Source organism: Aphis gossypii, chromosome 2 (assembly GCF_020184175.1).
Source record: "Aphis gossypii isolate Hap1 chromosome 2, ASM2018417v2, whole genome shotgun sequence".
NCBI classification, from domain to species: domain Eukaryota; kingdom Metazoa; phylum Arthropoda; class Insecta; order Hemiptera; family Aphididae; genus Aphis; species Aphis gossypii.
The window spans coordinates 65,178,462-65,195,594 of record NC_065531.1 but is presented as its reverse complement, the minus strand read 5'-3'; the positions used below and the strand labels follow the sequence as shown (position 1 = coordinate 65,195,594).

The following is a 17,133-nucleotide window of genomic DNA, read 5'->3' as shown; positions in this document are numbered from 1 at the left end:
TTCAGGTTTATATAAAATATAGATGTAAGACAAAATTACCTATAAATTCTTGTCTGTCCTATAATTTTTCGAAATATCATCAATAATACATTTTAAGTTTCCAGATTCGTGTAGAATGGTCCTATTTATTAGTTTTGTAATTATTCATTAATCACCATCCAATAAGCTGAATCCAACATTAGCTAAACGATAATTATATGTGTATATAGCTATTTTTTATATTTATTTTAAAAACAGCCCTATGGATTTCAACATTTCTCAACAAATGGTTTTTTTATAAAATATATTCACTGAGCAAGATTTCGTCTTTGGAAAAAAGTCACGTTTTAGACTTACGATTTAAATTTTGAAAAATGTACTAAAATCTGAAATATTGATAATATTCGATTATTCCAAAAATGATACTTTCTTAAGATCACAAAATCATTAGTATTTCTATTAAATAAATGCAAAAAAAATAATTATTAAAATCTTATTAGTTATGTGGTGTTACAATAAACTGTTACGAGGATTTTTTTTTTAAGCTCGCCAAAAATGTAATTCTTATAGAAAACATTTGTTTTTTTTTTATTGTTTTTATATAAAATTATGTAAAATATGAAAATAATATAAATCATTTTTAAACCGATCCAGAACAGCTAAGCTATGTGTTCGTTCACTCGGAACTTAATCATAAATAATTAATATTTTTTTTTAATAACTAAATTGTAAACTATTTATCCATTTTATTATGTATGGATATTTTAATTGTTATAATTTCTATCATTCTAATAGAAAATAGATAGATAAAAATAAAATTTAATATCATAATCAAACTAAAGACACGACAGTTAAAATATAATTGATATATTGTGTACCAGTATTTTAATAAAATAGATCTTATATGATATTATAATATATACATATTTTATTTATATTATATTTGTTTAATAATTATGGAGATACATTTAATCTCGTAAGCCATTTTATAGAAAACAGTTATATATATTGTACCTTTAAAATATTTTTGATTATTGAACTGTAGTTTCAGTACTTGCACAAAGTTTATTATTAATCGACGTAATTACACTTCAAGTTTAATTTCATTTAATGTTTTTCAAGAGATTTAAGTTATTTGAAATGCGAACCATCGCATATATGAACAGATTTAATGAGGACTTTATAAATATTCAAAAGCCACCTTATTTTTAGTAGATTTGCATAACTTCCAACGATCTGAAAAAAAAAGTAATTAAGTCGAAACGTTTGCGGTCGATATTATAGAAAGTACCAATACAAATAAGGATTCATAGTTTAATTTATAATATTTACAGCTACTTAAAAGTAACAATAATATTGTAGTATATGAAAATAAAAGATAAATTTTTGCTATTAAAAAAAGGTCATAATAATATATAATAGTCGGACAAGAGAATAAATAATAAAACTTCTTAATTATATATACGGTGGTAGAAATTTTGTCGATTGCGTGTTTTACGTTTGATGTTCGTGTTTCTGCTGTTTCTGTTCGTTGTGACTTTCAATTATACAAACCACTTTAAGATGTGATATTATATTCAGTATATTTTATTTTAATTATAGAAAATTATAATTCAATTCCACTTTATTTTCATTTATCAAAACCATAGGGCTACTTTACAAAATTGCAATATAAAGTCCATTAAAAAAAAAATTTGTAAGCTTCATAAATACTTAAACAATAAAATTGTTTTTCATAATACACATCAAGGTATAAAAAGATTTCAAATCAACAATTCGAAATAATTTAGTTTATTCTCTAGTTTTAGTTCTAGTTTTTGCTAAGCTAAATCTAACCTGTCTATTATAGACAGTATATTATTATTATTTGATTGTATGATGCAAAGATTTTTCGTTTTTCTAACCTTATAACCAAACTTAATCCGATGTTTTTACCATCATAATTTTTTTAAATAAAATGTCACAAATTGTTATAACAATATAGTGTATATACATAATTTAAATTCATACTTAGATTAACCCTAATTTTAAATATAATATTAATAGCAGATGACTATAGATGTTCAATATAGTGTTGTATAATATTAGAATTTCAAAATATCATTATAAGATATTATATTTTTGTATTATGCTATACGTTATTTTACTTATTATGCATATTACAATATTTATTATCAAATAACCATCGGAATATATTATGTTTTTTCTTCGATTCCATTAGAAATAGCTTAACTATATCATCATTATACAGATTACAGATTTATTTAGTTATCTATAGACTAAAATTAAATTAAATTAGTTTAAAATTCTAAACCAATATAGTATGGATTTGCATAAATAAATTATAAATAAAAGAACATTTCTTGATTTGAGGAGAATTCTCACCACGGAATTTATCAATTAAAATTGTTTAGCGCTGAACATAATAACAGAGATAGTTTTAACAGTGACATAGCCAAACTTCAACTATTTGTATAGAGACATTTAGGTATTTATGACGTGACTTAGCGTTTTTATAATTTGATAACTTAACTCATTTTTACAAATTTCTTTTTATTTTGTTTGTTTATTATAAATTATTCACCATTAAAATAATAATAACAAAAAACATGACACAAATAGTGTTAGGTGGATTTTTAGTAAATAAAGGGTGAAATATGTACTAATATGTTTATTCCGTTCAAAATCATTTTTCTTTATCATATTATTATTAAAAAGTAACCATTGTTTTTATAGGATCTCATTTAAAAAACTTTGAATTAATATTTAAATATACTTAAAATTAAACATATGAATACATTTCAACATTTCATTGAAATTGCCTAAAATAAGTCCCTTCAATAACTGGTTTTTGGCGCGTCCCATCAACAGTATAGTAGGCAATTAAATATGTAGTATGTATAATTACCTAGACATCTACAGCGTGGAATTAAAAGGAATATTATGATTCATTTTTAATGGAATGGTTAGTTATTATTAAAATTTAAATGTTGCATTAGTTATTATTTTAATATTTAGGGATTGAATCCAGAGGTGACGATTCAAAATTTAAACGGTAGATTTTAAGATAATCCTTCACAAAAAAGGCTTATAAAGCTTATATAAAGCTTTATAATATATTAGTATACTATCCTGTTTGTTAATAGGATACCACACTTTCTCGTGTTGTTTTCGGCTTATATAAACGTAAAACTTATCAAATTTTACGTTCACAGTAGTCAATTGTTATTTTTTATATGAAATTTTAAGATAAAGATTACCATTCTAGTCTTTTCGTTTTTAATTAGATCAATATTTGATTCCATTTTAATACTGTAAATTGTTGGTACATTCTAAAATTCTGAAACGCTCATAACTTGTTTTGGAATTAAAATGTCAAAACAATAAAAAAAATACTTACGAGATGATAGTGATCTCATTATTTTGAAGAAAAAAAACATACAGTAAAAATAATTATTGTAACATTTGCTATGAAATATGTCTTGACGCGTAAGTAAATATATTATGGAAGCAACACATTCGATAAAATAAGAGGTAGTTGTAACATCTTTTAAATCAGGGGTGGGCAACTGGCGGCCTACGAGCCTTTTTTTATCTGGCCCGTTCTACATTTCCAATTTACATCATGCAATTTCAAAATTTATCGTCTGTACTCTATATTCTATAATCTATAATATGTATAATACTATAATCTATCTTCTAGTAAATTGTTATCTAGTATTTAACATCATTAATTAATGTCATAATATAGTACATACACCCGTATACGTATAGCTTTTAACCATGGCCATTTGTACATTCATGTCGTACAACTGTCGTTGATTTTTCGTGTTTATATTGTCCCTAAAAAAAAGTGTAAAATTGATGATGAAAATAGAACTTTTAACACTTTATGGGAGAATGACTATTTATTTGTTATTAATAAAATAAATTCTAAATTTTTTTTTTTTTTTTGCTTTCTATGCTCTGGCTAACTAGATTTTAATTTTCTAAAAATGTGCGGCCCTCTAGTAACTTTGAGTTGCCATCCCTGCTCTATATAATAACAGCTATATTATACTAAATCGTTAAGTATCGCGTGTATATAGGCGTCCTGATATTTCGGAACGACAATAATAATAATTAATAACACTGGGTGTGCGCATTTCAGATCTGCCTGGAGTCGTGGCCGACCGTGGAAAGCGGCAACTTGTACTTCGTGTTGGCCAACCTGGTGCTGTGCTACATGCTGCCGCTGACGGTGATCGCGGTGTGCTACATGTTCATCTGGCAAAAGGTGAGCCGGCGGAAGGTGCCCGGCGAGCCCGTGCACAACGGCGCCAACATGGTGCAGCGGTCCAAGATGAAGGTGATCACCATGATCATGTACGTGGTGGTGCTGTTCGCGGTGTCGTGGCTGCCGCTTTACGTGGCGTTCTCGCTGATCAAGTTCTGGCCGCTGCCGCCGGCCGTCGAGAGCTACACGGTGGCCTCGCTTCCGGTCGCGCAGTGGCTGGGCGCCGCCAACTCGTCCATCAACCCGCTGCTGTACGCCATATTCAACCACCGGTTCCGGGACGGTTACCGGGCCCTGCTGTCCGGCAAGATTTGCCAAGCGTTCGACTACAGCAACTCGGTGCGGTACCTACGCGGTGGCGGCCGGGCCGGAACCGCGGCCGCGTTCAAGCGCAACAACAACGACTACGACAACGGCGGCGGCCGCGACCGCAACCGCAAGACCATCGGTGCCATATACGTGCACGCCGCCCGTCAAGCGGACGACCGACGGACTCAGCAGCGACCGGTCCAGCAACTGCATCCGCCGCCCGTTCGCCGACCCGCCAAGTCGTCGTCGGTCAGGGAAACGCACGTCGCCGAAGGGTCCGCCGGCGGTCCAGTGGTGCAGTTCTGTCCGACGAACGGCGAAAACTCGTTCGTGTGACCCGACAACCCCGCTCACCCTCGCCCAGCCGTCGGATCGAGTGCAGGACTCGAGACGAGATGACGGCGACCTTTGCAGTGCTGCAGCCGATGCAGCTGATATGTACATACATAGTGCATAGGACTCGTAGACTGTACGATATATTTAATGAATTTGCTATATAATATCATACTGATTTGTCTACGATAATATTATTGTATTAGTGTGAATGTTAGACGACGGGCTATATAGGGTGAATTGTTTTATTTTTTCACGAAATCAACGGTCACTTGATCGTTGTCTAAACTTGCGCACAAAAAAAAAAAATGCTTTATAAATGTCTGATAATCAATCGGTAAACATAAATTCACCTGAAGTATCGTAATAATATAATAATTTAATAACGAAAAACGTCAGAGACACGTGATATAATATAGTGTGTATTATTAATCTCCTAAAGATCTAAGTTCATAGGAGAGCTTAATCCGCCGTTTGTCAAACAAGTTTCTTATAAGTGTTAATATTGTTTTCATTCTAACAATACGGTTTATTCTATCGGTTTTTAAACTCTAAAAAACTTAAAAATCTTTTTTTTCACGCAATTATACGAAATAATAAATAACAACTTTTAATATTTTTTGTTGGTTCATGAAATCACATAGAAAGCAGATTAACTCGAATTATTATTTCTTTCTGAATTTAACTGGTTTAAAGTTATTTAATAACTGACTAGATTAATGATTGACCCTTTTTGTTGTCGACAATACGGTCAAAAGTGAATACTTTTATTGAAATTACACGTATATCCAGTGATCTGAATAAAATACAGTTGTAGCATGTAACCACCGTTTAATAAATATATATTTAACTTCTCGTTAATGTTATTCCTAATCTTAAATTTACACGGCAACAATATAATATACTTACTACGAAGATACCCATATTTGTGTATATTAATTTTTCATAATATATTTTAAAAGAAACGAAAGGTGATTATTATAATTTTGATTTCCTCATTCGAATTTGATCGGATCTCATAAGTTTATGTTATACATTTATCATATCCACGTAGAATGTTGTTCGCAGTATATTATATTAGTTTGCAAACTTCATCAGATAGGAATTTCTCCGGAAACGGCTCCGGCATTTGCCCGTATTAATAATAAATTATTATCATTATAAATATTACAACAGTGCGTGATCACCCTGAAATAGAATTAGAATGCACATTCCTAACACAAATTTCGACGCCAGAGATCTCGACCAAATCTGAATAAATTTCAAATGAAAGATCTCAATCATATCACGGTAGAACCTACCAATATAATAATATATAATACGTCCTTTGAGGTGCCAGCTGTAATGACTTATCTCGATTATCATTATTTTACTTTATATTGATTGGTAGATATACAATACGAATATGCCACGGGGATTCGCCGTTATTAATTTCCATATAATATACGATTTATTTTATATATGATGCAATCGAGAACTAAAAATGTGATTATCGAATTGGTCCAACAGTAAAATAAAAATAAAAAATAATTAATGATTAAATATCGTCGTAACTCGTAACTATATGTGGTGTTAACGACGATAACAATGACGACAAACAATAAAAGAGAAACACTTAATATATTATAATATTTATACATACATTTGTCTTGAAACTTAACTACGACGTTATATTATGTTATGCTGTAATATTATTAGGTACGTCTGATAATTTTTAAAAAGTGCACAGACGATCCAAATGAATATACTTAAAACATAAATATTATATTGAATAACTAAACATAATATTATATATATATATATATTTATATACGATATCATTAAAATGTGTATCCCACTGCCTTCGTAGCGTTTATTGATTGTTAAATAATATGTTATTATTATTGTTTAGTGTTTTTCGTTTTACGTCACATATTAATATTATATATAATATCAAAATATGTATAAAAAAAACTATACGTTCCCGCTCAAATATCTATTCGTATAAATGGTTGAAATTAAACAGCCTCGAGATCTCATTACGAACGTGTATAACGCACAACAACAATAGAAATAATATTAATAATTATAAATAATGTAAGTTGTAACTTATAAATTATAATAAATTATTTTGTACACGACGATAGTATACGTAGTACCATAATAATAGTGGTTCTATCACGCGTGTTTCGCCATCACTCTAGTGGTGTACGTCATAATTTTATTATTATAGTTATTGTTTTTACCTATATTATTAGGTTTTATTGTTTTATTGTTTCACATTATTATTATCATTGAACGATGGACTTGTTAATCGTATCCTAGCGATAGAAATCGTAGTTATAATCAACACGACAAACGCGTAAATCGTAATAATATTAGTGTACGATTTAAATTACAATATCACGCGAGTATTAATGATAGAAACAACAATATTAGACAATAATAATAATAAAAAAGTGTATTGTTAATATTATTTTATACATAATAATTAAATTATATTATATTAGTTGAACTTACATGCTTTTATACGAGAGACGCCTTCTTCAGAAGCATATATTTATATTATATAAAAACATATTATATTCATGTAGGTAAGACATCATTATTGTGTATATAATATATTATATTAAATAACAATATACGTATGTATGAATGTATGTTATGTATTACACACGCGTAAGTGCAACACATGTTTAATTATCTATAATAGGTATATTTTTAACGATATAATATTGGTAATGTTCATAGACATACTTAAAAGTACATTATTATTATTGTTATTATAATTATTAGGGCTACGGTTTAAATTCCCTAGAAACTATCAAGGAATGTTTTAAAAAATAATAGCCCAAAAGCCCCAAAATACCGAGTATAGTAATTAATTTTAAAAATGACCTAATTTGTTAATATTTTAGCATAGAAAATCAAATTAATGCAACTTAATTTAATATTAAAGATAATAGATACCATTATAATTTTAAGATAACAAAATTTACATGAAAAAATTGGACATGTAAGAAGCATTGATTTTTTTATTGGTGATGATCATTATCATAGGCTGTATTGTTCACTCCTAAATATAAAATTATAAAACTAAGATTATGTTAAATTCTGTCTTTTGTAGGTACCTACTACCTACCTAAGTACCTATTAAACTACAAGCATTTCATTAAACTTCACCAACCATCTTGATATTAGCGGTATTAAAAATACATAATTAATACGTAATACTAAATAAATGCATGAATATTCACTCAAAATGACCTGAGTATGTTTAAATAATGCAAAATCAAAGTTTCACTTTTAAAGTATCTGTTTTGAATAAAACGATTTTTTTACATTTTCCTATAGAGTACCCCAAATAAATATTTTTTGCATTAAAATCCAGATCCTTAAAATTATTATTATCATCAATATGAATATGAAATATTATTTCATGATATTTAAGCCACTATTCGAGTAATTTATTTTGAAAATATCCATTCATTGTTTCAAAATGTGTTTAATACAATAATATATCGTGTTTTAAAAATATTTTTTTTTTACATTACTGATTTTGATTTTTTACAAAACAATATTTTAAACAAAGAAAAATATAAAACTTATACTCAGTTCAAGTTCAATAGAATTATTAACTAAAATTCGTTTGTCCCGTTTAGCTTGTTAATGTCGTTGTTAATGTCTTAATAGACATTTGTGATTTTCTGCTCACCAATATTCACCATGACCATATATATTACGTGGCCATTGTTTTATTCGAATTTAATTTTCTTTTTGAATTGGTTTTTGGGCTTTCTTCGTGAAACGCCGAGATACATCGCTCATACCATAATAACACGATAATAATAATAGTAATAACAATAATAATATTTGTACGCTAGTAAATCGTCTAGGTTTCAGTCATCTAATTCTATCCAAAATGACAATATAATTTGCGGTTATTTCACAAAATGGGTATATAATACATAAATAAATGTCGACGATCTATTCCGTCTATACTGCAGTTCTCGCGTCGATCTACATATTTATACACATACACAATAATATTATAATATAAGTAGAACGTTTGTCCGAAGGCTGTGTAGATGTAACGAAACGATAATATAATAACATCATTATATTATTATTATAATATATATTATACGTATATTATTATTACTCGTATTTTATATTATATTATGATGTTATTGGACAATAAAGTTGAAGTTTATATTGTGTACGACACCCGTCTACAGTGTATCATGTTATTTTCATTATTCGTCGCCATAGTGTACCCGTATTTTTCCACTTCCAACTCCTTCATATTGAATTTATAATACTTGATGTCTACTACAGCGTACAATGTCTTAATATACAAACAATATTATAATATCCATAAGTTCAATAAAATCCGTAAAATATTATTTATTATAATCAAAATAGTAATGTACCGATCGGTCAGATCTATATACACCAAAGTGAGTCTCCAAACAAACTCACCCAAATTGTTTCATATAATAATCAATTTTTTCAAATTCTAATTTTTAGAATTTTCAAATATATATATATAATATTAAAGACTATATTAAAAAAAATTAAGATTCTTTGTACTAATGCAATGTCATTCTGCGACACAAATTTCTGTTCTTCAAAGATAACCCACATTCTTTTAGTAATTATAAATTATTTAATGATGGAAAATTGTTTCAAACGTTTTAATTTGTACCAATATTCAAAATTTGAACAAGTAATTTCTCTGTATGATAGACAAAGACAAAAGGGGTGAAAATTGTTGGTTAACCATCCTGTATTATGTATCGTGTGTATATTATACAGTAACGACAGTGTACAGAAGATACAAGTAATATGTTTTCCAAAGCGATCAGATTTCCGACGGATAGTCGTGGGAGTGAGTTTGTGTCACCAGCCTGGTACTACAACAACGGCACACTCAGCGATCGAAACTTAAGACGTGAGTAAAAAATAAACAATCTGATCGTTACCTACCTCTATAATTATAATATACAATTGCAATATATCCATGTCACGTAGTTAATTATATACATACAAGTCAGAAGTACTATATATGTTGTGTTCAATTAATATACATGAAAAGACGCGGTTGAATTTTAAAAACCAATTAAACGAGTTGTAAAGCTACAATAATAGTGTTTAAATTACGTTTTCGAATCTATATTAACTGTCGGTCGGATTTGGAGTTAATCTTCAGAAAAATAATACACCAACTTACTTGAGTAAATAAGTTGGGTAGGTATCTGCAGGTGTGGTTTTGTACTGCACGATTTTGTTTAGTAGAGATAGAGTGATAAATTTGTTTAGTTGTCGACATAAGTTGCGTAGAGTTACGTAGTAAAAGTAATCCATCTTATTAATTGGCGGTTCAGTATTCAAAGTTAACTTGGATTTGGTTTATTAGTATACCGTCAACAACTTAGCCTTGACTAGAAAGTTATATGATAAAAGCAATATATAACTATAAAATATAATGTAGTATAAATAACTAAAATAGTTGTAAAAATTTTTAATAAAACACAAACTAAGCATAGCAAGTCATAAACATAATATTATATATACCTGATCAATATGGTGATATTATTAGAAAATATGGAATTAAATAATATAGGTTTTATTTTAATACAATAAATCTGAAAATCATTTTATCAATTTAACAAGAACATCATTAATTACCGCTTCTAAGAATATTATTACAGTAAAAATTTTAATTTATTCTGTAATACTGCTTTATTACTGTGTCTAAAGTTTGTCTAATGCGTAGGTAAAACTTTCATATTTTATTCGTCTGTTATATTTTATAAAAATTGAATAATAATTGTATATTCGTTTAAATAAATAATTATCACACACAAGATAAATTATTGAAATTGTTTTAAAATTTGACTAGCTTGTCGATGTTTTGTAAGTAAACTAGGTATATTATTTTGTTAACCGTTTTAATTTAAATTGTTTATAGTAACACGATTTCCACACTTGTATATGTAATGTAAACTTGTGTTTTATCACAGATCTATGAAGGTCTACAAGTTTATGAACAGTATTTTATATATTATGTAAGATATAAATGAAAATTCAACTACCATTATTTTAAATATCAAACTAAAACAATAATATAATGTATCTACATGGTACGTATAACAATTAATTCAATCCAAAAAATAACCAGTGTATTGTATGTATTTAACATTGAACAATATCGGTAAATAGATGATAATTAATTTGTCTGTGATAATATATTATTATGTACCTATGGTCAATGAACCTATCGCGATTTCGGGTAATTTTGTTCTAGAAAATTCAGTAGAAAATGCAGTACCTACTATTTACTGTGAAACTTCAGTATATTATATATTTATATATATTTACATTTTGCCTTTTCGACGACGAGCGATACACTTATGTTAATTTTGAATTGTTCTATAGAAAGAATCTTTAATTTTAATACTCAAATATAATTTTATAAATCGATCACTATTAATTTTTACGAAAAAATAAATAATCCAACGGTATCCCGGAGGGTTAAATCGATAAAATACCAATAGTCTCTGACTGATAAACATAATTAATATTACATAAGTATATAAATGTATACATTAATGTTAAAAATGATGTGCATATTATAACAGTTTATTGTACACGTGGGACCCTGGTGGTCCAAAAAAAAAACTTTGGGTCAGAGTATAATGAAATTAATACATTGAGAGTTATAAAAACAATTACATTTATGCAAAAGAAAATTCAATTCAGACTTATTAATGATCCGTAAATTATTTAAAAATGTTGGAGTATCCATCCATTTGTACATTTTTTTGTCAGAGTTGTACAGTATTTAAATTTTTTTTTTTTTTTTTGTATCCAAACCCATTAAGATAAGACATATTATACTAATGATAATATAGTCTAGGTGTGTCTTTAATAAAACATATTTACATCATTTACTACAGAATTGCATGCTCTTATTTCTCTTATTTTCTATTTTATCTTAATTTTACCAGATAAGAAAATACCTTTGACAGAATTGTAATATATGCTAATATTATTTTTTTAATTTTTTCAATATTTACTATTATTGGTTTATAGTACCTATTTCGAAATAGCTTCTAAAAATAATGTACATATTGTCACATTGTAATATAAATTTATATATTTATATTAAATATTAATTATATTAAAACTTATAAAATAATATTTTATATTATTGTTATTTATAAAATTAATATTACTACAAATTACATATTCTTTTATATTTATTAAGTTTGACATTTATTTTGTACAGCCGTATTTTATATAGCTAATAGCTGGTATACGTTTATAAACAATAATGCATATAGCTTATGAATTATGATCAATTCAACGTATTACTTAAAAAACTATTAGTTATTTAAAAATAGTTTTTTTAATTTTTAGTCGTTAAAAAATATGTATTTTTTTAATTTTTCATTTACATCGTTTTTTATGCATTCATGGTTTTTTTAATGATATTTTTAATTCTTTATTCGAAAGTAAAATATTATTTGAAGTATTCTAAAATATAAAAATCGAATTTTGGATTTTCTACGAGTTATATTATTAAATTATAAGTTTTTAAGAGTGGGGTGGTACTATAGGAGTACTAACATCCATTACTCCGAGCATCTAAATTAAAATACTTATAACTAATAAACTACTTGTCTGAAATTTGATTTTTATATATCAAAACACTCACCAATAGCAGTCTGCTTTGAAGTGTAAAAATAATAATTTATGATGTCAATCAAAAAGGAAAAAAACTTAAAAAAAATTACTATAAAAATAGTCAAAAACATATTTTTAAAAAAAGTTGTTATGCATGTTATGCAACAATTTAAAATTATGTAAAATAAATTGTTGTTCTTAAAAAGTTGATAATATTTTCTAAAATATTATGTATTTTACGTTCAACAAATCATCCCGTAGACATATTATTATACACAAATGTCATTGTACTTTGTTTTCTGCGTAATTTAATTTAGAAAATGCGGCACCGTTTTTGGTATCCGGTGTGAGAATTGCCAATATTGGAAGATCTGATGTGGAAATAAGCCCCAACCATTACAATCCTGCTTTGTATCGAAAACATCGTGTTACGGTTATCATTTTTAAATAATATAATAACATCCTAATCTAACCCAAACCTTCAAACACGAGAACTTAAAAATACTTTAAACTCACATGCACTGCAAAGTCATACAAAAATATGACATAGCAAATGTTTGGTCAGAAGTTTAAATTTCGTGTAATGACAAAAAATGTGAGAAAAAATGAAAATAAAAATACAGATAATATTCTTATTTTTAAATTTGATAATTAGTCAATTGACTCTATTATTAAAAGTTACAACACAAATGTATTGTAACTGCTTAAAACAAAGTTTCTATGTTGTACGTTTGTAAGACAAAGACAACATATATGGGTGTGGCGTTCTCTTAACTTAAGAATACTTCTTGTGTGTGTGTGTCGTATATAGTTGGGGAATTCGCTCCAGTACACAGCCACCAGAGGTCCCACTACACTTCCATTACGACAAAGTCACTACGCGGGACGCGCAGCCGCCGTGAATTTTTCCGGACCTGAACTACGTCGCTGCATAAATTTTAAGAACGAGCAATGCCAAGTACACGATCATCGTGGTTTATATAATATAATATATACGTTACTGCGTATAAATTACCACATTATTTCGACATCAATATAGTGTGTTTTTTTGTCACTTTTTTTTGTTAATTTTTTTTTATTTTGTTAACTCAGATTGTATATACAAATAAAATAATATCGTGTTTTTCGTAGCCAGCGGCAGTGAATAGATTTTTATTTCGAAAATTTTTAACTCGAGTATTTTCCATAAATTATACATACCTAGTTATTTTCAAGAATTGAAAAATAAAAATTACAAAGCGCAAAATATGTTCGTTTATATATAATATTAATGTTTAAGTATAATCAATGTAGAAAGTATAGATTATTTAATATGGTAATTGAAAAATATTATATTTTATATTTTAATAGAAAAAAAATCCATTACCATCGTTATAATAAAAATAAAAATAAATAACCATGCATAAGTTATATATTAAAAACTACATTAGGTATTTGTATGATTTTCTTCTTTTCATAAAACTATTTATCGAGATTCCCATTTATTAACAAAATTGTTAGAAATTATTTTCTCTTTTCATTAAAATATAGTTACTATACTTAAAATGATATAAAAGTATTCAATAGTCATAAAATAAAATAAAATATTAACTATTTTATACAAAATGCAATTGATATTATTTATAAATTTAATTAACTAAATGTGATAGTTGAGATTAGGTAATTTCAATTTTACAATAGTTTTGTCATAATTTATTAGTAATAACTAATAAGTTATTACATTTCAGAGTTATAATATTGTATTAATGTGTAGTACACTTCACAAAACTTCGAAGAGATCACTTGCCGTTTGGCTGTAAAATAATACGAAATTTCATTTGATTCAAAATTTACAAGTTAACATTAAAATTTTAACAGTATTATAGCCAGATATATTAAATGATTTAAGTGACCCCATGGTACACTTTAAAAATGTTGAAATAATTATAATATAATAATACATAAATTAAAATATATTCTTATATTCTGCACACTGGTGCACAGGTTTTGGACGACGGTTTCGCTTTTGATTACAATCGGATTGCGGACAACAAACGACGTCAGGTCGTTGAAGAACATTTGAAGAAACCTAAGAGACAAAAGAAACCTTCTGTATGATTATAATATTTACATATTTATAAAATAACATTCAATAATATTATTTAAAATAATTATTCATTCATTAATTTGTTTTAATCTGGATAGAAAAAATATTAATTTTTTTCTGTCGTTTTAAAAGCTTTTACCAATCAAGTTAAAATGGGAAACCTCCACGAAATCTCCGAGTAACCCGTCAAAAAGCGACTGCCTCCAGAACAAATTTATCAGTATTGGACCAAATGCCCCCGTTCCAGAGCTCGAACCGTTGCAGTGGTCGCCAAAAAATGTAGTATATCATTATATAATCATATCATATCCTAAAAATAAATTGTAATTTATTATGCTCTTTTAGACAACAAACTACGCTTTTTTGGGACGAATGAAAACGCCTTTAGTCGAACAATCAATTGCGAGAGCAGCAAAAGAAACCTGTCCGGGGCCAGATTCTTACAGCATACCGTTAATGTCCGATTCTGCAACAACATTGAATTTACAACATAAATTTTGTAGACCACAAAAAAGCAACAAACCAAAGTCAGTCATTGAATGTTTGGACTTGTTGGTTGCAAACGAAGTTGTAATAACATTATTATGTTACCTACGTTATAATTTCCTTCGAAACGATAATTCACACGTTAGTTAGAAAAAAGTGGTCACAGCTCAGCTAACAGCTTATCAGTTTGGAGATATTTATAATATTTAACTAATTACTTATGTACTATACAGAACAAATTGATTTTTATTTTTCGAAAATGTAGATTTAAACTAGTGGGTGTTTCATATTAAGTGCTAAGTATTCACACTTTTATTGTAGCCCTATTTTCATTCCTATGCAGAGTATTAAAAAAGCCTATAAATAATAAAGAAGCTAATTTTTAAAAAATAAAAATAAAAGTTACAAATATGTTGTTACATGTTACATATTAGGTACATATTTTTATACTATGGCACATCCGTACATTTAATATTAACTATATTTAAAAATATATCATACACATTACATAATATAGAAAGTAATAGTTTTATGGTTATAATTTATTAAGTCTTTTACATTTTACAGAGAGATAGCATAGAGTTTTCATATTCCAAATCAAAATACATTTTTAATAATTTCGATATATTATCATATTATTATGTATTATAATATACTAAAATAATAAATAAAATAATATACTAAAACTTGTAGACTGTAAAGTTTAATACGTCATATTATTATTGTATAATAATACATTTTATGACAAACATTTTGGATTTTGGCTCATAGTTGTTGAGATAAGTTGATTTCCACTAATTTATTTGTTTATCTATATAAACTATATTGTTTCGTCCGAAACTCTAGGTCTAGGTTACTGTTACAATGCCTATTTTAATACATTATATTCAAACAGCACTTAACGGGCAATAATACAATATTGTTTATTTGTATACCTATTGTAATTTTTAGAATATTCCAAAACTAGAGAAGTATACGGGAGTAAAGTCACCGTTAAATACTATTGGAAAATTCTCGAACAGTCTGGATTTTAGTTTAAACGCTGTTTCGGTTAGTAAATACTCGATTTACTGAAGTAAGATTTGACTAAAATAGTATTAAAATAAACAATATAAATCAACCGCTTTTATAGAAAAGATTACAAGACGATCAAAAACCAGCACCGACTTTGTACAATACTAAATACGAACTTTTATACAAAACAAACCCGAAATGGTCAATGAAGGGATCGAAAAGGAACACTTCGCTTGCAAACGTTAATACTTCGGATAACATCGGTAAGCTGTTTTGCCTAAACCTTATTTATTATCGAAATCAAATGATAATAATAAAATAGTAGATCACTGTGATGGATGAGTTCAATGGTAATAATCATTGTTATAGACGTTATAATAGCATTATATACATATTTCATATGATAATAGAATGCGGATAGATATGTCACATTATGTTTTGATACTTTAAAAAAAAAGACATATTACAACTACCCTCTCTTAAAATATTATGTTCAAAAAATGAACTTTAGATATTTATATTTATAACCCAACGAAATTAAGTATAAACAAGTTCAAAATATTATATATATTTTTTGTTAAAAGTTACCAATAAATTTTATATATTTTTATGGCAATTAAAATATGTGTTTTTATAAAATCATACGAATATGTCAAATGGTAAACTCAAAAAGCAACAAAATATTTTTACCATGTTTTCGAATTGCACTTAAAAAGACATATTTTGTTGAAATTATAAAATCGTTAATAAATTTATTTTTAGTTGTAGCAAATAATAATTTTAATTTTCGTAGAAATCATAGTTGGCATAAATATTCATTTTTTCATTAAATCTATCTCGTATGGATCGTGTGTCCGAAAGCCATTATGCTCTTGGGCATACTCACATTAGTACACATCATTTTTCATAGTTCCAAACGCTGTAGAGTATAATCAATATTATTGATTGTTTTAAATCCACACCATCACAGATCACAGTA

The 17,133-nt window shown here is 27.3% G+C and overlaps 2 protein-coding genes across 6 annotated transcripts in view; both read left to right on the top strand.

Annotated features, from left to right (window-relative positions):
• The window catches only part of LOC114125261 (neuropeptide SIFamide receptor-like), a 55,349-nt gene extending 46,248 nt beyond the window's left edge, over positions 1-9,101 (top strand). For all 3 annotated transcript variants that reach the window (XM_050199250.1, XM_027988838.2, XM_050199249.1), the window contains one exon: positions 4,130-9,101. In XM_050199250.1, coding sequence (XP_050055207.1) covers positions 4,130-4,900 — 771 coding nt within the window. In that variant the 3' untranslated portion in view covers positions 4,901-9,101. The remainder of the gene's footprint in view (positions 1-4,129) is intronic.
• LOC114125260 (uncharacterized) overlaps positions 7,374-17,133 on the top strand; it is a 59,320-nt gene continuing 49,560 nt past the window's right edge. For 2 of the 3 annotated variants that reach the window (XM_050199252.1, XM_027988836.2), the window contains exons 1-9: positions 7,374-7,470; positions 9,695-9,830; positions 12,886-13,001; positions 13,380-13,526; positions 14,552-14,659; positions 14,787-14,933; positions 15,000-15,224; positions 16,092-16,190; positions 16,273-16,417. In XM_050199252.1, coding sequence (XP_050055209.1) covers positions 9,725-9,830; positions 12,886-13,001; positions 13,380-13,526; positions 14,552-14,659; positions 14,787-14,933; positions 15,000-15,224; positions 16,092-16,190; positions 16,273-16,417 — 1,093 coding nt within the window. In that variant the 5' untranslated portion in view covers positions 7,374-7,470; positions 9,695-9,724. Of the gene's footprint in view, positions 7,471-9,694; positions 9,831-12,885; positions 13,002-13,379; positions 13,527-14,551; positions 14,660-14,786; positions 14,934-14,999; positions 15,225-16,091; positions 16,216-16,272; positions 16,418-17,133 lie in introns of those variants that run through there. The other variant, XM_050199253.1, reaches the window with a different exon arrangement.